This window comes from Apus apus, chromosome 2 (assembly GCF_020740795.1).
Source record: "Apus apus isolate bApuApu2 chromosome 2, bApuApu2.pri.cur, whole genome shotgun sequence".
Lineage (NCBI taxonomy): Eukaryota > Metazoa > Chordata > Aves > Apodiformes > Apodidae > Apus > Apus apus.
In genome coordinates this window covers 145,386,480-145,411,582 of record NC_067283.1, presented here as the reverse complement: position 1 = coordinate 145,411,582, position 25,103 = coordinate 145,386,480, and the positions used below count along the sequence as shown (strand labels likewise).

At 43.4% G+C, this 25,103-nt stretch overlaps 1 protein-coding gene and 1 long non-coding RNA gene across 22 annotated transcripts in view; one reads left to right on the top strand and one right to left on the bottom strand.

Moving 5' to 3' along the window:
* Window positions 1-108: 108 nt before the first annotated feature.
* On the bottom strand, window positions 109-6,781 carry LOC127381181 (uncharacterized). Of its 2 annotated transcripts, none has more exons than XR_007888663.1 (4): window positions 6,266-6,781; window positions 4,753-4,810; window positions 3,296-3,386; window positions 109-1,236 (listed from the first exon to the last, which is right to left on the bottom strand). It is a non-coding gene; the product is annotated as an uncharacterized LOC127381181 (long non-coding RNA). The 2 variants fall into 2 exon arrangements; XR_007888664.1 differs by having other exon boundaries at window positions 6,570-6,781.
* Window positions 6,782-6,961: 180 nt separating this feature from the next.
* MTSS1 (MTSS I-BAR domain containing 1) overlaps window positions 6,962-25,103 on the top strand; it is a 129,742-nt gene continuing 111,600 nt past the window's right edge. For 19 of the 20 annotated variants that reach the window (XM_051611114.1, XM_051611101.1, XM_051611106.1 and 16 more), the window contains exons 1-2: window positions 6,962-7,675; window positions 24,222-24,283. In XM_051611114.1, coding sequence (XP_051467074.1) covers window positions 7,604-7,675; window positions 24,222-24,283 — 134 coding nt within the window. In that variant the 5' untranslated portion in view covers window positions 6,962-7,603. Of the gene's footprint in view, window positions 7,676-24,221; window positions 24,284-25,103 lie in introns of those variants that run through there. The other variant, XM_051611115.1, reaches the window with a different exon arrangement.

Genomic DNA, 25,103 nt, shown 5'->3' with positions numbered 1-25,103 from the left:
CATGAACACTTCTGCTTAAATCCTCCATGTTCTGGGGCTAGATAACTTCCTCTTCAAACTGTCATTACAGGGCAAAGAACAAAAAGATCCAGAGTAGAAAACACTTCATTTAGCGAGTGCACAGTATTGTACTTTTTTAATGTGGGCACAAATCAAGGTACAGCATTTGATAAGACATAAAGAGTTTACACCAGTCTCAGATCTGTCCATGCATCTTTCCCTTGGCCCACAGAAATGACCCCACAAGTTAAGTGCAAGGATGGCTGGGCACAGTCTGAGTGATGCAAATAGAGCCATGGTTTGAACAGCACATAATGAAATTTATTGTATTTATTTAGTGGCTGTGGTTAGAAACAGATGTGGCTTTTGCACCTTTTCAGCTTGTAGACATGTTGTACTGAACAACTCTTTCCATCACTAGTTCCTGTATAGGAATACACCCACTTGAGTAAGAAGGCAGAAGGAACTTCCTGTAATCTCCATGTATTTTGCATCCTGCTTAAGTTGCACACATCTGTGTACTGAGAAGACAAAAAATAAAAAGCTATTCTATTTACTCAGATCTACTCAAGAGTCTGGTAGAGTTGGGAGTATTGCAATCCACATGATAAAACTGGTACAAAATAATACTAATCAAAAACTTGGAAAGAAGATGAAGGGGAGAGAGAATGAAACCGTCATTACCCACTATTTTGATGGTTGAATCTGCATTATTCATAGTAACACACCAAGTGTATCTATCCGATGCAATAATGAGTGACAGCTGACTACCTAGCAATTAGGTTTTCCTTCCCCACCTCTGAAATTAAGGTCATAACCTTTTCTATTTACTTTTGGGATGTGGTAAATTAGAGCTTTGGCTTCATTACAAAAATTAATTAAAATAGTCACACAATGGCACCATTCATTGCTGTGCTTGTGCCTCCCCGCAGTACGTCCTCATGTCAGCTCTCTTTGGTTTCGGTCCCAGATTCCAGCATGTGCTAGTCTGCCTGCATTATTTGGATCAGTAGACTAGATTTTTCTTTTTGTCCATCTTCATTGGAAGGGCTCCTCTTGTTTCTAATTCTTCTGTTTCTTTTTTTGAAGAAACTGTCCACTAGCAGGCTCTCAGCATGATCTGATCTCTCCAAAATGCTTTCTGGCAACAGAGCTTGCAGCAGAACTTTAACTTGGACTCATAGCTGAAGCTTCTGCCTAACAATTACTCCTTTCTGACATTCCAGGTGTCTAGGTCTGGAAAACAGGATTCATGTTCAAATTGTTTTCATCAGAATTAAAAAAAAACTAAACAAAACTAAATAGATAGGAGGGGGGAAATAAAAAAGAGCCTGACTGTTCCACACTTACACAGAACTGGAAGTCTGCCCATTGAAATAAGTTTTGTTTTTTTTCTAAACCATTTCTTTGTGAATGTAATGCTTGTTTTAAAAGCTGGATTTATGGACTGGCAAAAAATAATGTTTTCTTTTATAGGAGAAAGTGTTGCATTATGTTTCACATGACTGTGTCCTGAGGTGGTTCAACATGCTGAGTTCAGTGCATACCAATCAATACAAATCTCAGAGATTTCAGGAAGAGTGACCTACTAAAAATTGTTGCTTAATTGGAAGTACAGAAGAACTCAGATTCATTTTATATCACACCTAAAGGAAGAAATAACTGAAAAAATTTTGGACTAATGTATGTGCTGGAGATACAGCCCAACAGGCAACTTTGATATATATATGTGTAATTACACTGAAGTCAAGGCTGATGTTGCTTTAAAGAAAAGAATATGAACTATTTGCAAAAGTGACACCTATTATAGGCTTTATTTCTTCAGAATGTTTAAGCAAGTGTGTAACTGCAAGTATAATCTGATTTTTTTTTTCACTTACCGCTTGTCTACACAGGTGCACTCAGGAAATTTTAACCAAATTAACTTAGGGTGTGACTTTAAGGTGCATCAGCTAAACAGCTTTAAAATACGAAAGCGAGGGCAGTTTTTGTGTAATGAACGTGTCCACACCAGAACTTGATATAAGGTACTGAAGCCAGTTGGAAAGAGGGTTCAGATCAGCAGTTCTGGATATCTAAACCTGTGCTGGATGTAGATGAGAAACAAGAAGGCATTTACTGGGGAACGAGCACATGAATGATCATACAGGCTTCCCCTTCTTTTTGAAACACAAAAAGGCAGGGTCTTCTTCTGGGCTAAAATAATCCTCCTTTGTAGGCTTAGTTTTTCACCAAATCAGGTCCCTGTGTGACCCACCATCTGGCAGCCTGAGCTCCAGTGCCTGTGACATGGGATGGCATAGGAAGAAGGCCAGGGCTGAGCAGCAATCATGGAAATGCTGTTGGTGCTACTGTGGACTTGCACAGGATGAAAGTGACCATGTAACCTTGCCCATGGCAACCCCACTGGCCATTTATTGAAGTTCATCACGCAAAAGTTTTAATGATAACTGGAGTGTTGCCTGGAAGGAGGTGATAGACCTGAGGACCTTTTCTGAAACTACCAGCCTGAGGTGGTGAATGCGAGCAGAAACATTTCACATTCTCACTACTGGAAAATGTGGCCTGTCTGTAAAGCCCTTGTTAACATGCAAGCCCTGATTCTCAACTTCCATGCCTTGTGCACAGAGATAGTTGTGAGAAGGACTTTTTTTCCTACTTATTGGTGCACTGCAGGGGGTATGAAAGATTAATGTAGTGCCTTAAAAATAAGCATCTCGTCTTCTATGTGCTCTGAATGAGTGACATCCCATGTTGGACTCGGCTGAAAATGTGGGGTTTTCTTCTTCTAAGGAAAGCTTACAGCTGAAAATAAGACTGCATTGATATTTTGCTGCAGAGTTGTTGCCTGTAGGTAGGCTTTAGATGGAGCTGTTCTATGGAAATCAATCCTTGTAAACCAATAGCAGCTATTATTTTGTCTGCAAGCAGCAACGACTGCAGAGGTACCCCCATGACAGCAATGTTACTTCATAATTTAAAAACAAATTGGGACACAAAAATAACTTGAATAAAGCTGGGGAACCACAACATTGTAATTTGTCATGTTCTGAAACCAGAGACTGCAAACACCCCCTGAAAAAAAGCAAATTCTCCTTCACCAGGTTCTCACCTTCATGTACAACCAGTGAATAAGCCTCTATAGATATAATACAGATTTTTCACTAGTGATAAGGAGGGTTCATTATTTTATATTTGTAATGCTGTTAGAACAGCTGCCTCCCATGCATTTTTGGGGGGTTTACTCTGTTTTTCATCAATTCCTTTTGTCTGGCTGTGTTGCCTGCTCTCTTACCTTTCCCTCTGGTTAGGCATTGTAAAGTGAGCTCATCTGCTCATATCAGGGACTCTGTCTCTTGGAAGTTCTTGGGCTCTTGTTTCGCAGCCTATAAAGAGAAAAACACTGTCATCCTTCAAAATACAAATAATTATTAGAAAGCCTCAAACAGGGACAGAATGCTGGTTCAATTAAAAAAAAATATAAAGGGTAATTTGTTTTTCAAGTTTATGAATATATTTTATGAATGCTTGAGAATTAGTGATTCTGTGGCAATATAATGGAGTAGTATAATATTAATTTGCATCAATTTCTTAAAGAGATAAATCAATTAAATAATTCAGCCTTTAGCAACCTTTTTTTTTTTTTTTTTAAATCATATCTCTTTTTGAACTGTCAGCCACTTGAAGGAACAGCCCTTGATTCTTTCTTGATTGTATGCTTGATGAAGCAATTTTTCCTTGGGGAATAACATTAGCTAAATTAGGAACACTGTAATTTAAAGGCGATTAAGTACCTTTTGTGATTGTTGTTCTATGACTTCAATCTGATAACACTTAAGTGCATGTGTAATCTAGTCTTCCACGAGGCTACTCACATGCATAAGTGGGCTTAAATCTTTGCAAGATCAGGACCTAAATAAGCACCACAGTTAAACAGTTTATGGCACATTGACAGAGTATGTATTTTTCCTGATTCCAATGACATTTCACACTTGTTCTTGGTGCAAAAACACACAAAATGCTTATAAAAATTGGGATTTCCATTTTACAGGAGAAAGCAAGGCACAGAAATGTGAATGGATATGTGCTGGTCATAAGGCAGGTTTGCTGGCATGCCCGGGGGCAGGCTGTGGATTCCTGACCCTTACAGATTTGTGCCCCGGATTGTTCCAGCTGTACTTTGTGCCTTGGTGCTCAGCATGGGAGGAGCAGCAGGAACAATCCAGGCCAGGCAAAGTGACCAAGTCATTGCTCAACCTGCCCCCTTATCTCTGGAGAAATTCTTCCTTAACCATCACCTGCCTTGCGGTTTCAGTGGAACAGGCTTCTTGTCAGCAGAGCAGCCAACATGTTGAAGGGTGTCAGGACTTGGGCTAGTATTGCAACCCTGACAAATTTTAAGGTTGACATCTGTTGGGGGTTGCCAAGTGAGATGCACTCAGCCATCCCACCATCAAGAAGTGGTGCTGGCATTTGCCCATGCACCGGGATATTTTACAGAATGTCATCACTTGATAATGAAAAACTCCCCAGTAACGATGGCTCACGAACACAGAAATAGCCTTTGCCCATGATGAAGTTTTGCAAATCAGGCTTGCAGGAAGTGATTTGCTAGGAATCAATCAAGCAGATCCCAGAAATAATGTGACAGATGGTAACCCGACATTACCACAACATCACCAAACTACTTTTTACTCACACTTTAAACAACCATTTGGACTCAGGTTTTTAAAGAAAAATGTTAACTCTCACCCTGCAGCTGGTTGAAGCTGAATTGTCATCCTGCAGAAGATTCTATCACTAGAAGACACTAAAAGGCAGAATAAAATGAGAAGTTTGAAATGCAACACAACAGGAAAAAAGTTTCAGTTATCCAGATCCTATTTTGATGGCTTTAGATTATATGCCCTTGCTTTCTTTTTAGCTGCCTTATGCTCTAAACAAACAAAAATGTTAAGATATTAAATCAGCATAATCATTATTCTAAGTGATATGGACAATGAAAATCCAACAAAATAAGCTTTAAAATTAAAAATACGGAAAGTAAAAATACATTTCTCTTTGCAATGTTTGATTTTTTGTCCTATGAATGTAAAGTTTGTTGAAATCATCCTGTCCCTGTTTTTCACAACCTAGCACCTTCTGACAGAAAAATGTTCCACCTGAACAGTTTTGGTAAGGTCTCTCTAGATTGTGACTGGGTACACTAGAGGTAGGGTGGTTCAGCAAGTTACTCGTCATAACCAGTGATATGCAGTTTCTTCTTTCAGATTTGTAAGGAAAAAAAAAACATTCTCTTAAAGTGTGTCCCTGATTTCCTTGTTATAATTTATCCAGGCTTGAAATGCTTGCTTCTTTCCATTGTACACCTGCATGCTGTTTTACCACTGTCTGAAGACTTGTTGCTTAGCACAGGGCAGGCAGCCCTGACGTATTAACTAAAGGATTAATGCAACAGCCTTTTCCTCATAGAAGGGGATTTTTCTCCCTCCTGTCCCTGTCCTGCAACCTTTACTCCTGTAAAGCCTTTTACATTGGAAATTCTCATTCCCAGAAAGGAGGTTAGTCAAAATACTACTTGTGCTAAAACAAGGATCATCCCAGAAACGGAGCAGTTGAAGAAAGCAAAGCAGGCCACTAACTTTTCCTTTCCAGTTGCTGGATGTGCCCCAGTCCCAGGGGAACGCTGTCACACTGGTTATGTGATGGCATTGGAGCTCTGCATGGTAGGAGCAGGTGTCATCATCACAAGCCACTGGGGACATTTGCTGGGAGAGTCATACAGAGCCACAAAATGGATTGCTCGGTCAGCTCTGGTGGGGGGTGTTTCCTCTCTGGAGTGGAGTGGGGAAGAGCAGAGGGGAAACTGCTAGAGGCAGGGCCCATGCCCAGCCTGTCCCTCCAGTGCTAGTTAGCATGGAGAACGTAACCTGTCACACACATGTACCTAGACACTGGCAGAAACGAAGCAAAAGACAGTGGTGTGCAAACTGGTCTACTGTGAGGTGTCCCTGCTTGTAGCAGGGAGGTTGGAACCTGATGATCTTCCAGGTCCCTTCCAGCCTTCACCATTCTGATTCTGTGATTCTCAGGCAGAGCTCGTCAGATAAATTTTAATGACTCAAACTTCTGAACTTCCCTCTCAGCCGTGGCACTGCACATACCTGTGTGACTGTGCACACATGGTGACAGACCCACACACACTCCAGCTCTAAGGCTTATTCTTCCAAATTTACCTCTTCCAGGTTCTGAATCTGGCTCTTACCAAACTGGGTGGTGATGCAGCCTGTCTGACCAGGAACGTGGCTCCCCTGGGGACAGCAGCAACAGCATCTTCAGGCCTCAGCGCCCGGGAACAGGTCAGCACTTAATTCCGGTGCCCCTGGGGAACCTGAGGGACCCTCCGTGCGTTTGTCCCATGCTGCAGGTGGGCCCAGGACGAACACACCTGTCCGTGCTTGCAGGGCCCCGACCTGTGCGAGTCTATCACTTTGACTGCAGGCATCTGCAGCACCTGGCACCACGTGGGAACGCCCTTAGCTTAAAACACCTTAGTTTATAGAACTTACACTAAACCCCTCGCATCCCGCGTTTGTGGGACGGGACGAACGAGCCTCCCCAGGCAACCCAGGCTCAAAGCCGCGCCGGCGCGCCGGGCTTGGCTCTTCTGCAGCCTCGCTGAGCACGTTCCGCACCGGCGGGCGGGCTGAGGCAGAGGTGGCTTTTTTCCCCCACCAGACACGGCCGGATTTGGGGCCGTTTCGGTGAACCCGCTGCCCGCGCGCGCCGCCCGCCCCGAGGTGCGGGGCGCGCCCCCCCCCACCCCCTTCCCCCCGCCCCGCGCCCCCGGCGGGACCAATCAGCGGCCGCGCTGGTGACGCGCGCGCGGGCGGGGGCGGGGCGTTGGGCGCGAGCCGGGCCGGGGCGGGCGAGCCGGGCGTTGCGGGGCAGGGCGGGCGGAGCGGGCGCGGGAGAGGGAGGCTGCGTCTGTCGGGGCTGCTGGAGACCTCCCCCCCCCCCGGGCTGTGCCCTCAGCAGCGCCTGAGCGCGCCCATCGCCTCTCTTTTCTGCATAGAGAGAGATAGAGATACACCATTTATTTATTTTTTCCCCTTGTATTTTTTGGGTTTCTTGTTTTTTTTGTTGTTTTTTTTTTTGGGGGGGTGTGCGTGCGCATCTGCCCGGCGCTGCGGGGCGGGCGGGCGTGCGGCTGCCGCTGCCCTGAGCGGCCGGTCGGGGCCGCGGCCGTGGTGCAGCGATGGGCTTTGCGGCTGCCCCTGCCTGGGAGGGTCGTGCCCGCTCGGCTCCCGGGAAGGTCCGTCTAGGAGGAGAGAGCCGCCCGTAGAGCCGGATTCTGCTTTCTTCCTCGTTTTTACATTTTTAAAGGTGTAGGTAGAGAGGAGTTCAGGTGTGCCGGGCTTTTTTTTTTTTTTCATTCTCCCTTTTTGCCTATATCGGCTTGTTGTCCCCACCCTTTTTCCCCCCCCCCCCCCCTTCTCCCCCCCCCCCCAGTGAGGTGGGAACGGGGGTGTCTAATATTTCTTTAGCTTAATAGTGAAATTGCAGCCGCTTCTGCCTCCTCCGCTGTGCTCGAGCGAGGAAAATGGAGGCTGTGATAGAGAAGGAATGTAGCGCGCTCGGAGGGCTCTTCCAGACCATCATCAGCGACATGAAGGTAAGAGACCGAAGGGTCCGGGGTGGGGGGGGGGGGCTCAGGTGAGAGGAAACCCCTGGCCCGGTGAAACTTCGCCCCACGCGGTGCAGCCGCATCGGGGGGCGGTGGTGGTGACCTCCCCCCCCCCCTTCCCCGGCCCTGGGCTGCTGCTGCTGCGGGGACCCTGCCCCGAGCCCTGGGTGCGTGTCCCGCCGGTGGCAGCAGCCTGGAGAGGGGCTCCTTGGGGGTGCTCCAGCCCCGGGGCTTGCGAGTTCCCCGCAGGACACCAGCTCTCCCTCCTTCCCTCTGTCCTCTGTCTCTCCTGCTCCAACGTGCAAGCGCTTGTCTTGCACCAGGGTCAGCGTTTTCCAACCTGTCTCATTTTAAATATATATATATATAATTTGTTTTTTATTTTTAATCCTCCTCCACCTTCCTCTTTTTTTTTTTTTTTTTCTTTCCTCGTTGTCAGATCCCTAGCAGAATAAATGCAGTGAGGCTGGAGCGTCGCGTGGAGATGGGGCATGCTGCATGTCAGGCGTGGGGTGGGGCCGGGAAGGGCGATGTAGGGATTTCTGTGCCGTGCTGATGATGGACACGGTGAGGGGGGGGGGGGAAATTAAAAAATTTAAAAAATCTCAGCCTGGAGATGCTGAGAAGTTGATGCATGCCGGGGTTGGAATTGCTGCTCGGTCGGTTATGTGGTGTTATTTCCAGGCTGTGTGTGCTCGGGCAGGGTGGCGTTTGCTGCTCTCTGTGCGTGAACGCGAAGGTCTCAAGTTGCCGGGTCTCTCTCCCAGCCGCCAGAAACCTCAAGCTGCACCGACCCCTTCTGCCAAAGGGTCCCTTCGAAGAGGGCACTCCCAGTCCATGGCAGCCAAGGGCACTTCTGCGGGGTTTTCTTTGGACGAGCGGGTGCCTCCCGCCCTTTGCTCGTGGGAATAAAGGGTGTGAAAGCGCAGCTCTGTTCTGCCAGTCGTGCCTCCCCTCAACCCCAGGGCTCGAGGTGCCCTGCCTCCGGCTTGTGGCTGGGCTGCAGAATACTGCAGTGTTCCCCTGGACAAGGGCAGCTTGTCCCCCTCCCAGGGCCGGCTGGGAAGGATGCAGTTGTCGGGAGATGCTGAGGGACATCTCAGATAATGGGGGGGGACGGGGACGGGGACGGGACTGTCGTAATTTAAAGGCAGCGACCCTGCGTGCTGCGTTGCCCCCAGCCAGAGCCACGGGGGTGTTTAAATCAGTGCAGGGCTGATGAGCAGGGAGGGCTGCGGGAGGAAGAGCTACCAAGTAGTGGTGGAGGAGGACGGGAGGGAGCCTGGCAGGGGTGAATGACTTCTAGCGTATTATTGGGGGGAGAGGGAGATGGAGGAGCTGTTTCCACTAGAAGTTATTTTTTGGCAAGGGTTCATATGCACTTACCTCTCAACAGATCTTGGGAGGCGTTTAATTAAAAGCACGGCTCGTCAAGAGCAGGCAGATTGCAGAGAGAAGGGGGAGTGTGTGTGTGTCTGTCAAGACAATGCTGCAGTCCTGGCGGTGCTGTTCCTCAGGCTCTCAGCCCCCTTGTATTTTTAATAACAACTGCACTTTAAAATAACACAACCCCCTTGCCCCCCAAAGCAGGAAACATTTACAAATCCTGGAATCATTGTAGTGGGCTGTGCAGGGAACACAGAGGAGATTTTCTGTTCCAGATGAAGTGTGGTTTTGGGTTTCAGCACAGAGGGACACCCAGTGTGTTTATTTTCTGCTTCTTTCCATAAGTGGTGTATTTGATTTTTCTTGCTCTTAGGCAAATGGACCTTTGCTGTGTGGATGTTTTTTTTTTCCTTGTACATTGTTGCTTGCATGGGAATGCTGCTCATCAGAAACATGTTGACATGAGTTTATGGAGATGGGCACAGGTGTGAATAATTTTTTCTTAATCCACCATAGTAGTGGAACCTGTTTTGTGGACTGGGGGGGGTAGGTTTTGGAGGAATTGCAGCACATCTTTAGCAGCATGGGGGTTATTACAGTTTAAAAAGTCTGCTTGTCATTTTGCATGAGTAGAATAAATAATTTTCACCTGTAGTTCAGTTTGGTGCAGCTAATGCAGTACTGCTGAGGAGATGCACTAGGTTTTTTTGTGAATTGTGCACCAAGGATCGTGACAATTTTGCAGAAAAAGTAGCTATTTTTTGACAGCTAACCAGAACCTTTCAACTCAGCATTCCTTTAGTAGTAAAGTGAAAATTAGCATTTAAAGTGCTGTTTCACGTAGTCAGGTCTATGTGGGCAGGTTTCTGGCAGAAGCTTGGAGATGCTGTGTAGGGGCCTGCCCACACATACCCGATTGCACTATCTGTGCCTGTTTCTCATCGTAGGCTGTGATCAAGGCCCCACATGCCCTGCAGTGCTAAGGGATTTGCTGCAGCATCCACCTTTTTTTTTTTTTTTTTTTTAAACTAAATATTTTGCAGGTTCTTTTTATCATAGGTATTGCTCTGCCTTCAACTGAGTTGTAAGGATCGTAGGGTTAATCAACAGTGTATTAAAAATACTCTGAAGTCTTGCCAGTGGATGCAGATGGGTGCTGCAGCCAAGGTGATGAAGATACAGTACACATGGACCAACACATTCACACTAACACAGAGCTAGCTGAGGTGCACCTGTTGTAAGATCTCCTTGATCTTGACAAGGTTACAGAAACTGGAATTACAATCCTGAGTAATGTGATTGTTTCCATTTGTCTCTGTACTATGTTAACTTTGAAACTTAATGAGGGCAATATATGCTGTTGTGACTAACACATGTTTTTTGATTGCAAGATTATCTGTTGCTGGCTGAGGTTTCTTGAACTGCCTTTAGTATTTTCTCCAGAAACCCCCAGATTTCTCTCCATCCTTTACCAAACATATTTTTGTGGTTAATACTCAACAAAACAAGCACCAAAATAATTCAGCATAAAGCGAAATGATTTAGGTAAATGATGATTTAACTCAATGTCATTGAGTTAAATATAAGAATGGGTAATAAACATCCGATTTATACAGCCCTTTAATGTACATCTGGAACTTCAGTCTTCTGACAAGGGAAGTCCATGTCTTCCATGCAAAACAAGGGTCACATTTGTTTAGTAGTATGTGGTGTGCATGGTGACAGGGTTGTTTGTAGGAAGTCCACAATGGGAATTGTACTTTGATGTTGTGCTCTCAGATTGGGCTTCAATGCTTTGAGATGTCAAGACCAGATAAAGAATCATAAAGGTGGGAAAGTCTGCCCATCCCATCCTTAAGTTCTTGTCCATTGTCACAGCCCTGGTGTTTCCTATGATACATCACTGAGTATGAGGCACTTCAGAATTTTGTTATACTCTTATGCAAGATTTTTTTCAAAGCAAGCAAAGTTTATAAATGAAAACATAAACCATCTATGTCCCCTCAGAGGAGTAGTTTTGTGTGCTGCATTCGAATGCTCTGCGGTTTCTCTTTGAACGCAGCATAATTTCTGTAGCTCCCAGTGGGAAGGGAGTATTTGATCTGAATGGTTTGTAACTCATTTCTGGCAATTGAAAAGTGAGATGCTGTAATGTGCTGTTAATTTTAATATTTCTTGTAGTGCAAAGCAAATTAGTACAGATAATTTTTGGGAGAGCCTGTTGCGGGTGGGTTTCAAAAGATCTCGTCTTCTTGTGCATAGCAGGTTTTCTTTCATTCTGCTTTTCCTTCTGACTCTTGATTTTACGTTCCTTTTAATCGCGATCTTGAAGGAAAAAGGAAAACAAGAAAACACCTCTGAAAAGGCTGAAGTTGGCAGTATTTGTGGCTCCTCACTTGCTTGATGCCAGTTCTTTTCCTTTTTGCACGTTCTTTATTTGTCTCGCCTCTTCTGCCAGCGTGCTCTGGCAGAGCAGGCACTTGCTGTCTGTGTACAGCACCCCGCATCCTTGGAGTGGGCATGGGGGAGGATGAGTAAAGAGCAGTTGAACCAACACGGGTTGTCTGTGACTTGACTTATACCATGTGGGAGAATCTAGTGAATTTTCATGGCTCTAGTGCAGATGACTGATTGGTCTTGCTCATTTCCCTGCATGGGAGGGACACGCAAGTGTGAAGGGGACTGCAAACATCATCCTGTTGGTGAACCAAAAAAAAGGCTTCCAAAGAAGAAGTGAAATTTTAGAAATTCTTTTATTTTAAGTGTATGTGACTTGTTTATTGTTGTTTAGCTGAAAGCTCAATAAAAAGCAACCTTGTGCTTTTGGCAGTAACCTCTGCTTTAATTCTGTAAAGGAGGTGAACCCTTCCCTTCACTCCATTGCTGCTGCTGGGACTCTTAGACAAGAGGGTGGTTCTCCCTTTCCCTCAGCCAGGCAAAGCTCTCGGTCAAAGCAGAAGAGAAAGACATGAGAAACTTCTGTGTTTTTGTAGTTTCTTATCTCCTGTTAGGAAGCGACCAGTGAAAAGCAGCATTTTAATCTTGCTTTTTTTTGTGGAAGATGGAGTTGGGGATGGTCATATCAAGCATTACAAGCAATTTGTTAAGTAGGCTTGATTTGCTTGTGAGTGATGACCTTGTGTCATTCACACCAATCATATAAACTGAGTGGAAGAAATACTTGTTGGAACAAATAGAAATGCTGAGACGGTTACTACAGCAAGTACAGCTGCAGGTGCTCTGCATTTGTGTTAATCCAAGGGACAGTCCATGTGTATCAGAGAATTTGGGCAAATTTGTTTTACCCTGACATGTTGTAATACCACAGCTCTTCTGCAGCTGTGCTTTATTTGAAGCCTGGGATCTCCGTGGAGGTTAGGAGTGTTTGCTTCAGTGATTTTAAGGTCTAATTTCAATCCAGCTGTTAAGGATGATAACCATTGCAAGAAAAATAAGTGTTTCATGTTGCACTGGAATGTCCCTTGCACAACAGTCTTTGAGACAACTGATTCATTCCAGTCATAGCAAAATGATGTCTCCTCCCTTTCCCCAGAAAAGTGTGAAATGAGTTCTTTTCTGTTCTAAGCATCTTTGCTTCCCCTTTTTGTTTTTTTTGTTCCTTAAAGGGTTTACCGCTAAGGCATTTTGGACTTGGCTGCACTGATTTCCTACCCTTGCTGCTTGCCCAAATGGTTGCTTTGCATACCCTGAAATTCCTTGTCTTTTCTAACCAGCTGCAGTATCTTTCTGCAGACACCTTGGAGGGGAAGGGATTGTCGTGGGTCAAAGGCTGAATGATGGTGCAGGAGGAGAGCTTCTGCAGGCCTGGTTAAATACTGGGATTCATGCAACAGGACATAGCTGGGAATGTACTTATTCACAAACAGGTTATTTTTTTAGGGGCTAATTCTTTCTTGACCCAAATACTCTTGTGTGAGTGTCAACAATACAACTGCTGGGCATGTGCAACATAAGTGTGTACGAGGCTGATGTGTTCTGTGGCATACCCAAGGCAAGGATTTTTAAAGTCTTGTAGGAGTACTCCTTTTGGGTCTGGCAGGATGACAAGGGCTGCATAGTAGGGCTTGTGAGGTTGTAAGTGTGGAAGGACTTGTGCAGCACTGCATGAAACACAATTGACTGAGAAGGACAAGAAGTCTGTGTAACGACAGGCTCAGTGCTGGTTAATACCTAACAGAGGGTGATATTCAGAAAAGTTCGCTGCTTTCTTTCTCGGTTCTGAGTGTGAGTCTTTGACATAAAAAAACCTCAGGTTTTTTTGTTTTTTTTTTTTTTTTTGTTTGTTTTTTTTGTTTGTTTTTTTTTTTGTTTTTTTTTTTTTTTTTGTTTTTTTTCCAATGTTTTTTTTTTCTTCGAGTACAGAATCACATAATTTTTTGAGTTGGAAGGGACCTTAAACATCATCGAGTTCCAACTCCCCTGCATGGGCAGGGACACTTCCCACTAGAACAGGCTGCTCAGAGCCCCATCCAGCCTGATCTTGAACACCTCCAGGGATGGAGCCCCACAACATCTCTGGGCAGCCTGTTCCTGTGTCTCACCACCCTTACAATGAAAAATTTCCACCTGATCTCTAACCTAAATCTCTCTTCTTTCAGTTTAAAACCATTACTCCTTGTCCTCTCACTGCAGGTCCCTGTAAAAAGACCCTCCCCAGCTTTCCTGTAGGCCCCCTTCAGGTACTGGAAGGCCATTATGAGGTCCCCCTGGAGCCTTCTCTTTTTCAGACTGAACAGCCCCAACTCCCTCATCAGAGAGGTGCTCCAGCCCTCAGAACGTTTTCATGGCCCTTCTCTGGACACGTTCCAACAGGTCCACATCTTCCTTGTGCTGGGGGCACCAGAGCTGGATGCAGTATTCTAGGTGAGGTCTCACCAGGACAGAGTAGAGGGGCAGAGTCACCTCTCTTGATCTGCTGGCCACACTTCTTTTGATACAGCTCAGGATGGAGTTGGCCTTCTGGGCTGCAGCTGCACATTGGTGGCTCCTGTCCACCAGTGTTGCACCAGAAGTTGCTATAGTTCATGGAGTATTCCCATCAATCTGTAAATAGCATCTTCTGCTTTACAGCCTGTATGTTTTCAGCTTCTGAAAAGCATCTTTAAAGTTCATGGTCTATCCAGAAACAATGTAGTCCTGAAGATCAGCAGAAAACGTTACATGGCAGAGAACAGAATAGGACCTGTCTCCAAAACATGTATTTGGGTTTGGTTTTTTTTTTGTCTACTTTGGAGCACACAAAGGTGGGTACAGAGGGGTTTGAATTAGTACCACAAAGAGAAATGCATTTCCCTCATCAAGTGTGTCTTCAAATTCAAAATTTTGTCTGCCTTGATGCTGCAAAGTGCCAAGCACTGCCCTCTTCACTGGCATCTCTGCTGACCTTTAAGGATGGTGGCTGACTCCTTCCGCCTGGGCTGTGAGATAGCTTGAATGCTGAGATGTTTCTAAGGACTGGAGACAAAATGTCTGGTAGCTTTGTGGTTAAGACCAGTAGCAGCTTTCATCTTCAAAGTGCTGTGTGTGTGACTTAGCTCCAAAGAATGGCTCCCATTTTACAGAAAGGCAAGCTATGGCTGCAGGTTCGGTGACTTCTACTCCTTTCCCCTAGGACAAGAAGGAATTGAGTGCATCTAGAGCATGGAGTTAATGAGGGGGTGGTTTCAAGCTTCCAGTCTAATACATGTTTCTATCCACACATACACACCACTTTGTTGCTACTACTTGAGATGTATTCCTGTTCCCTTCCTGTGAAAACCCATTGGTTTGCAGGCACTGACCTACAAATAACGGATCAATTCTCAACACAAGTGTCTTCAACTCCTCTCATGTAACTGAAATTACAGGACATCTCTGTTTCTTAGTTAAGAAGTCTGGCTGGAGCATCTTAACTACGGGCTGGTAGATCATGAAGAATTTGTCTGTCTGTCTTGTGAGGCTGAGTGAGCTCTGTATTTTCACTCTTCTGGTTGACAGCCGTAAATGTTGTGTAGTTCATTTTAATTCTAAGATACTAGCTGGTGTGCAAACATTGTTTAACAAATCACCTTGGATATTTTTAAAAAGAACACTTGAAGGAGATAACTCCTGTTGCTGTGTACAGTGCTATCAATGAGTGTGTAGCTAGAGACATTTGGTTCATGGCACAAAAAGGCTGAGATTTGTTCCCCTTTTTGCTTTCTGCGTAAACTGCTACCATGCTTCCCAACCAAGCATGAGGGTTTTCTTTTCCCCGCATAAGTTGTGTGCTTTGTAGTGTATATGAAGCCCTTTGTGTAGTGGCTTTGGTTTGTTATTTTTTTCTTGTTGTTGGGTTGTTTGTTTGTTCGTTGTTTTTTTTTTTTAAATAAAGCTTTATTTGTGATGAGATGCCACCTAACAAAGTTGTCCATGAGCAAACCTCATGGTTGCTCACTGTCCATGAGCAAAGCAACTTTCTAACTTGGAGCTTGAAAATTATTGTTTCTTTTCTAATGACTGAAATGGAGAGAAAGTAGCCTGTGAGAAGCATAGGTGCACTTTGCTGTCTGTCAGGAGCCAAAGTTCATAAAGCTCTAAAAACCTGGCTACCTGGCTGCTGCCTTTTCCCCAGTGAGGTACTTCTGTGGTCAGCTCACCTTGGCAATAGATACAGTCACTAATTGTGTCCTGGAGATTGTTTCGACTGTTTATGTGATGAAGATTGAGTTGAGATCATGCAATTAATGCTTAGAAATGAAGGGTTCTCCTTGCATGGGAAGAAGTTACAAGACCCTGGTGGTGTTGGTGGCATTACCAACACGGGGTTGTTGGCTTGAGGCTGTCCTGTGTAGGCATTAATTTGAATGAGTGCCTCCTGATATTTATCTTCATTTTGATCCAGCCAAAATACAGAAAATAGCTGCCAAGTATGCACAGTGACCACTTAATGATTGAGTGGATGAAAGGCAGTATTGATGAGTCTCTGAGGAGATATCTGCTCTTCAGGCTTGCAGAACTGTTTAGACCTGGAGGGAAGAACGTGGAACTAAATGCTTCCTCTAGAAGACTACTTAATGTCAAACTTTTTTGTGTAGCAGGACAGAAAAGGTCTCTAGAAGCTGTGGCTAGTTGTTTTTTCCCTGCCCCCTCTTGCTTGTGAATAATTTCCTGTGTTTAGAGTGGGAGAGACTGTATGTTTATGCATGATGTATTTTCTCACAGTATGAGTATAACTTTTGTTTGCTAATTACCTAATCTTGGATTTAAACCATGAAGTGGCTGCTTTGGAGCTGAGTTTCTTCATCTTACAAGCTGTGAAGCTGGGATGTGGAGGGTACAGATTTGGCATGGTCCCTGTTGATGTAGCAGGGAGGCCCACGAGTTGGGTTGTAAGTCAGGATGCCACATGGCAACCAAGGGATGAGTTTTCATGGGTTCTTGCTCTCCTACAGACTGAAGTCACAACCATGGGGCAACTGGTATCCTCCACTGGAAATGTTTAAATGTGGGCTAGTGCTTTATTATCATACAAATTAAAGACTCTAGAGCCCTAGCAACAGAATAGTACCACACTTAGGTTGCCTCCCCCTTTAAATGGTTAGTGAGGTCTAATAAACACCAGTGTTCTTGCTGAGCAGTGCTGCACTTCAGTGCTCAGGGTACTTGACATTTTTTAAGAATTCTTCAGGTGATATGGAGAATGTAGAAGTAAATTATATCTATGTGTTTTTTTTCCCCACTGAGGTTATTACCATTTTCTCGATTTTCCTGATTGGATTTTAGTCTTGACTTTCTCAAGATATTATACCATTATCTGTTTTTCTCACTGTCCTAGTGCTCTGTTTTGAGCAGTTTTCTCTAACAGTTTTGATAATACCAAAAGAGTGGTTCTGTGATGTATAGAAGGAGTATCTAGTTGAAAGTTCTTTTTAATGGCATTTGAAGTGTCTTCAATAGTGTTTTGTTGCATAATTTGCAATGTTGTGATAATGTATCACCTTGTGAAAGCAAAGCTTGGCATGCCTAGTTACACTGTGCATGCTGAGGGGAACTCCTTTCTAACCTTGCCATTACCTAAACAAGTGGCAGAAATAATGAAAATAGGTGTATGGATACAAGACTTGGATTTTAATTACCTCTACTTTCTTTCCTGAAGGGTAGTTACAGGTTAAATGACAACTTAATCTGATCTTTGACATGCTTTTACTTTCACTTGTATGCACTGTTATCTCTCAAACCCTGAGTTTGTACCTGTCTCTTCCTCCATTCAGTAACAGGTGTGTTCAGCTCTTGCTGTGAAATCCTGTGAAGTTCATGACTTTTCTTTCGCAGTTGGTGACTCTTAATTCTTGGGCCAGCAAGCATTCTGCATGAGTTGAGAGTCCCTTTTGCTGCTGGAGCTAAGCTCAAGTGTTCCCTTTGCATGGCAGTACCTTTAGCTTAGATAGACAGAAGGGTCTTTGAAGTCGGGTAACTCCTTTCCTTGCCTTGTGGGAGTATTGCACTTTCCTCGAAGACCTCTATATCAAGTGTTTCTTTCCCTTAAAGAGTTGCAATGAAGGAAGCTCCCTGACCTTTCAGAGTTGCCTGTTAACTGGTCTTGTAGTTGCATCAATTGTCCAACCTGAAACTTCTCTGCTGCAAGTAAAACTGTTTTCCACCACTGAAAAGCAGTTGATGGACAACATCAGTCTATGGGATGCTCTTGAAATCAGTGTTGGGACTTTGACAATTCTGTTTTGGTTTTGAATTTAAGAAAAAGGGTGTAGATACAGAGGGTAGATTCAGATTGGACATAAGGAAGAATTTATTTTTTTTTTTGTATTATGAGGGTGGCAAGAAAGTGAAACGGTTTGCCCAGAGAAATTGCAGATGCTCCGTCGTGGGAGGTGTTCATGGCCAGTTTTAATTGGACTTAGTGCAACCTCATCTACTGAAAGATTTCCCTGCCTGTGACGGCAGGTTTCGACTAGATATTCCTTAAAGCTCCCTTCCAACCCAAACCATTTTATGGTTCTTCATATTTGAAATGAGATAATGAAATGAAAGAAGTAATGAAATAGATGTTGTTTACACCTCTGCATCTTCATAGAGTGAAGTCTCTCTCACCAGCAAAGTTAATATTTCAGTCTGTTGAAATATTGAGTCAACTGGTTCATGAGAACATGGTTCATGAGGGTTTTGAATTGTTTGAGATTTTTTTTGTTTTTTTGTTTTTGTTTTTTTAATCTATAAAGAGGCAAAGGCAACAAACAGCTTTTTGGATGGCGAAGAGCAATTATGAGCTTTGTGTAAGATGATGTTCATTCTCTGCTCATCTGTGTATTGCAGGAGCTTTTGTTGCTTATTAAATGACTAGGCAGTCTCATTCATGAGTCATGGACTTGGCTAAATCTGTGGATTGCACAGAGGAACGTATTAGAGATTGGTAATGCTTTGTAACTCTTGCAGTTAAGGCTGCCCTAGTGCCCTTTTCCCCAGTTGACTACTGATTCTTTTAGGAAAGAGGAAAAACTTCAGTGCCAGATGTTAGCTAGGAAGGGAAACTGATTGTCAACCGTTGCATCGTCCCATGCGTTGAGACATCTGTGGCCGGAACCCTTGTTGTTTTGTTTTTTTCTTCTCCAGGCTGTCATTGTTTTCCTGTCCCCTTCCCTTCCACTTCTTCCTGTTTTTGCCTGTTGAAGGCCCCTTGGAAAAGTGATAATCCCTAAGTACAAGCCATATGTACTTATGCAGTCCTTTATTTGTGTGTAACATGTGTGACACTGTGCGGTGTCTAGCACAGTAACTTATCTTTGCTACTTGGAGGTAGTGTAGTGAATGCCACAGAAAGGAGACATTCATAATAATCCTTGTGATTCTGATACCTGATAAAACTGCATTAAAAATCTTCTGTTTTCAGTGTAATTTACTTTGAAGGGTTATGTGTAGGAGTGAAGTTACAATTTTTGTTCCAAAGATAGATATATGGCATTTGCATGTATTACTAGGGTATGAAGTTGGATAAATGATGTGTGCTTGGAATTCAGCCTTTTAACTGGTCATTAGCTGAATGACTACACTGAGGTGGAGTCTCATCTCTTGTAGCCTGTGTAGTGTTGTTGGGTTTTTTTTCCATTTTATTGAAGACTGCAGATAGTAAGTGCTCAGTATTCTTCTGGAAGGCATTCAGCTCTGTCTTTGATAACCAGTAAGATAAAACCAAGGCACTGCCCACCTGGTCCCTTTCTTTCCTACCTCTTTATTTGGAACAGCCAAAATTAGATTCTGAATTTGCTTTGCTGTAGAGCAGCTCTGTCTCTCTCCTCCTGTCCTGAAAGTTTAAATTGTTTTTTACTGTGAACAAGATAGCAGACTGTTTCTTCTGCCTTTGTACTCAGTGTCCCAGCAAGAGCTGATAATAGGGCTGAAAAACCTTTCTGATAAATGAAAGCACTTAAAAGCCCTTGACAGTGTTCTTTTAGAAGATGTGATGCATCTTGTGTGTGGGAGTTGGGGTGCATGGAATTAAATTATTAAAGGAAACAAATGTCTTTTCTCTTAATGGAAAAAGAAGAATCATAACTTCTTAGCAGGAGTGACAGAACAGTTTTAACTGTCAGGACTGCTGATACTCAAGTTGTAATATTGAATAAATATACCAATCTGGGTTCCTATTCTTGTGGTTAGATGTAATCAATAACAATTTCAGGAAGTATGATCCTTTGCCACAAGTCTACCCTCCGTTTATTGAGAAATCATTGAGTTTCTGGTCTGTCTGTTCACACTGCTTCTGCAGGATTGCTGATCTGAAAGGAAAGGAAAAACAAACTTCAGTAAATCTCTTGTAGAGTTGTTTCTACAGGGTGGCTGTGCTGGTTCACAAAAAAAAAATAAAAAGGGTTCTCAATCCATCCAGCATTTAAGTGCTCCTTCCAAAGCTGCCTGTCAGTGAGCATTGCCTGCTGTTGCCTGGTGTGGTGGATGGGCCATGGCTGCCTGCCAGGTGCCCACCCAGATGATCTCTCAGTCCTCCTCAATGGGATTTGGGGCAAAATGAGGTGAAAAAGCTCATGGGTTGAGACAAAGACAAGGAAATCACTTACTGGTTACTGTCGTGAGCAAACCAGACTCCACGGGTGAAGATGAAATTTAATGCCAATTAAAATAGATTTGAATGGTGAAGAAGACAGACAAAAATTAAAACATCTGCCCAAGTCCCTGGGTCTGTGTTTCAGGTGGGATTTCATGAAGAGGTGCCCCTCTCCTTCCCGCCTCAGCGGCAGGCAGGGAGGACCCATCCCCACGAGCTGTGGCTATGGCTGGATGCTGGTGGGTCTGGACGTCGGTGTCCGACACTTGCAGATGCTTTGCCAGCTCAGCCTGGTGACTTCCAAACACTCTGTGTGGTGCCTGTCCCTAAGGGAAGTTGTTTCATATCCCTAATTATGGACTGGCTACATGGGTGACAAGCACGAGGCACCATTTTGTTTCTTAGCCCTGAGGCGGGAAGGTGTTTCCCTGCCTGTGTTTGGCGTAGATTAGCTGGAGCTGGGCCCTAGGATCAGGTGACTAATCACCTATAAACTGACTAATTAAGCAATAGGAGTAGGATAATGGCATGTTATGGCTTCCAGTGACATGCCCTGCTGAGCAGCTTGCGGGGACCTGGCTCCATGGGGTGCTGCACACTAGTGGTGGAACACCCGTTTCACAGCAGACACGTCGCATTTCTTCACCCGACGGTGAAGAAATAGTTGGGCACAAACTTGTTTTAGGGGAAGTAGTCTCTGGATTAAACCGTTAAAAATTCTCAAGAAAACCATTTAAACAAACTCACACCATAGCTAATTTCTATTTTACCCTGTGAGAAGATAAAATGAGGATTTGTGACCCAGATTCCTGCAGCTCTTCTCAGAGCGGGAATGGAGGTAGAGGAGGCCTGCTTCTTTCACAGATAATGCCAGGGACTGAGTAACCCTGACATTTAAGGAGGAGAAAATTGATTTCCTTTATCAGCTGGTTGAAATTGGAAATTGCAGAAGGAGCAGAGGAAGCTTTGGGAGAGACAGCATTTAAAAATACTGTTATTACTCTTCAAATTGCTTGCTTTACATTGCAAAAACACTTCTTAGACAAAGACATCGAATTCCACTTGCTGTTTCTTTATGTTTAAATTGAGAAAGTAATACATGTTGAATCAAGGATGAAGTTTTATGGCTCTTTTAAGTGTGTGGTTTTTACCACCATTAACATTTCTCTTGATGGCCACTTAGACAAAAGCTGGAACTGTTCTTGAAAGTGTGGTGATGAGGCACAGGGTGACAGTGAGAATGCCATGGTCAAGGTGGCACACAAAGAAGTCTTGGAGAAGGAGCTGCTCCCCAGAGGGCTGCAGCCTTGCAGTATTTACAGCAGTAGTTTGATTCCTATGTCATCTCCTTGGTTGTCCCCACAAGCATCACTAGTGGTTTCCTTGCTTCCCAGATGCTGGAGATGGGATAAAATCCCAGTTGTTAGGTCCTGTGAAGTGGGAGGTGTTATGCATTTCTGCTGTAGGTAGGAATCAATGGGGTTTTCGTTTCAGCAGGAATGTGGAGGTGTTTTTTTGGAAAAGCTTGAAGGGTTGACAGAATTTGTGTGCAAGACTTGAGTTGTGTTACCAAGAGAGATGAGCTTGAGGATGTGGCTTCAGCAGGGAAAGGTGAAACCGAATTCTACTGGGACAGACAGAATAAACTCCTTAATTTTCAGATGAGATTATTAGAGAGAATTCAGAGTTGCAGAAGACAGATCAAGACTCTGCAAGTTGAGCAGGTAATGCAGGAATTCAAGTCACTAGTGCAAAACTGCTGAAAAGCTTTTTTTAACAATTGAGAAACCCCCTCTAACAAAACAAAAAAATCCACAACAAAACCCATTCAATGACATTTTCAAAAAAATTTACATTTTTCCACTGTTCAAAATGAGATGAGGTGCTCTTGGCCACTGTGGGAGTGCCCAGGTGAACATGTTGCATCGATTTCAATAAATAAATAAATATAGCAAATGAAGTGAGCTGTTACAGCTTATTTAAGTAGGCTTGGCTTGAAGAGAGCAACATTTTTAACAACAACAAACAGTTGTAGAAATGCTTAGTGAATATTCCAGCTTTGCTTGCTTTGTGGCTAGGTTAGCCACAAAATAAATAATTTTAAAAAAGGTTTTTTTCTTCCTGAGCTGTGATTTGAGAGGAGTGTTGTAAGCTTACCTGTGAAGCAGCTAAATGCAAGGCTGGTGTCAATCTCCTGCATGCCATCAGGCATGTTTATCTGGATAATAAATACACTGCTGAGATGGAAACTTAATCAGGCTGCTTGGGTATCCTTTGCTTGCTGGCTTGCATTTTGCTGGAGAATCCAGGGAAGCCTTAGGCCCTGCTGTTAATTGTCAGGGCTTTCAGAGCTTCTGCCATACACATGCATAATGCATATATGGCATGCAGACAAACGCTGAGAAATGGGGTTCAGAGTAGTAGGGGATTTCAGTAAGACTAATAGGTTTAAGGAAATGGCATTTTTTTTCCCCCTCTTTCAGATGGATTGGTGAGTTTCTTTCATTTTTTAAATGTGTGACAGCTTTTGCTTAGCAGAAAGCACTTTATATTCCAGGTCCTTCCACCCAGAAAACTGCTATTTTCTTTTTCCCCTTCTGCATTTCCCACTCTCTCCCTTGTGTGTAGCTATAATCAGCTTTTATGAACACCTGTTTTACACTGGTTTTGGTGGGGGTTTTTCCCTTTTTTTTTTTTTTTCTTTTTCCTTTTATCAAAAGACCTGCAGGCCTTGCTGAAAGAGTACCAGTAGGCTTCCCAGTGAATGTCTGGGAGCTGCCTTGCCGAAGTGTACTCAGGAGCTGGAATTTGGCAGTCAGCTCTTGAGGAAGGGGCTGTCTTTGCCCTGAACAGGACATAGCCTCTCATGACAGTATGGGCGATGGATTTTTTACTTAAAGAAAACAGACCAGTTTTTCAGGGTGAATAGAGTTTGCTACAAGCAACTGCACTTGCTTGAAATCTCTTGATGTCAGAGCTGGGGTAACACTAGCCTTGAGGATCTGCCTTATCTGGGTTTTATTATGGTGTTGCTCTGGTAACAGCAAGTCTTATACCTTTATTAAAGGAAGCAGGGATTTTTTTTTTACTCTCTAGACTCCAATCAAAGCGAAATTTTGATGTTTCTTTCTACCGCAGTTTTTGCTGTTAACAGAAAATTTGCCCTTGCTCTGCAGAGAGCAAGTTAACTCTTTCTTGGTCTAAAAAGGATGATTGTAAAATATTTTAACCCTAAAAATCAGCACTTCTTTTTAACTTTGGAAAATAAAAATCAGAATTTGCAAGAACACTTGGCGTCCATATTCTAAGTGAAAACCTGGGCCTTTAACATAAGTTAAAAATGGGGAAAAATTTACAGGAAACTTGAAATCAGGAAGAATTAAACCACCTAAAAAACTTTACGTGCACTCAATGCCATGCTGCTTTTTCAGCTTCAGCTCAGAAATCAGCTCCAAGGTCTTTTGGGACTGTTCTGGAAGCAGGTCTTGCAGTTTTAGGGCAGCTCTTGGGAAAATTTGCTGTCTTAATGGCCACTGTGCCTGATTGCTGAATTACCCTAAGGCAGGGTTTGAGGTGGTCTTGTGGTTGACTCAGACCTTGTTAAGGCTTTAAAAATAATTTTATTTATTTATTATTATAAAAAAGAGGATAGGAACCTGGTAATGACACAAAATACATTTGTAGAAAAGAACATCTGGGAACCTGCCTTTGATTTTGGGAACTTCTCTGGACAGGTTATTGCAATATCCTATCACTCCACCTCCAATAGGTTTGGTTTTGCTGTATCCCTCCAAAGTATGGGGTTTTTTTTCTGTGCTTCAGTTGAAATCCCTCTTCTCCTCACGTGTTTCTGTTTGGAAAATCTGAAAAGCCTTCTCAGAGGATCTACAGAACAGTTGACATCCCATCTGCTTGGGACAGGTGTCTAAGGTTGCAAGAGAGGACTTGCTGGGAAAATATATTTTGGTGTTAATATGTTAGTACTTAGTAAAGAGTTAGTTATTCCTTTACTTCTAGTTTCATTTTATCTGTAGTATCAAAATCAGAATGCTTAAATTAAGTATTCATTATTGTGTTTTGTTTCTCTTGCAGGGAAGTTATCCAGTGTGGGAAGACTTTATAAATAAAGCTGGGAAACTGCAGTCTCAGCTTCGGTAAGTTTTGTGTTTTATAGGCAAAACCCTTACAATTCCTTCTATCTGCAAACGTTAAGATTAAATGCAGCTTCTGGCAGGATAATTTGCTAAACATATCCTAGTGCATATTTCATAGTCAACACCCATGGATGTGATTTTTCACGTGCTACTACTACTGTTTTAATGTATTTGGGAAAATACATAATCTGCCACCAGCTGTAGATAATAAACATGAGCTAAATTTCGTGATTTCTGGTGGAAAATTAGAGAGTTACTGTTGTTTAGTGAACACACGTGGAGTTAGCCCTACATTGTCCTTTTTATTAGTGTAGAATACAGCAATTTTGTATTAGAAGAGACCTCAAAATATTAGAGTCTTTGGTAGTCTTAACAGCACTTTCTTCTGCATTAAAAATTAAGGGAATTTCTGTGCTGCATCATTTATCAGTAATTATTAAAACTTAAGTTATTTCTTTTTGCTTTGCAAATGGCATTCTGGATTACTTAGGTGCACTCAGACCTATTCTGCTATCTCTAGAATTAATTTGCTTGTAAAGTCAGTTCCTGCTAATACGAATCCAAGCTTCATTTATTCAGTACTCTCCAGAGCATCTGTGGTTTTTTTCACAGCAGCAGTGGTAACAGGTATGGTTACTGCCAGTGTGTTTTGCTGATCTGTGTTGTGAACCATTCCTGAAGAAGCAAGGATTTAAGCTTGTTTACCCTAAAGAGCTGGACTTTGCTGTTCTTCCATGCCCAAGATACTACACTTCTGTGTGGATTTTTGTTTTCCAGCAGTGATGTCACATTGAGTGAGTGTGGAAGAATGAGAGGAAGC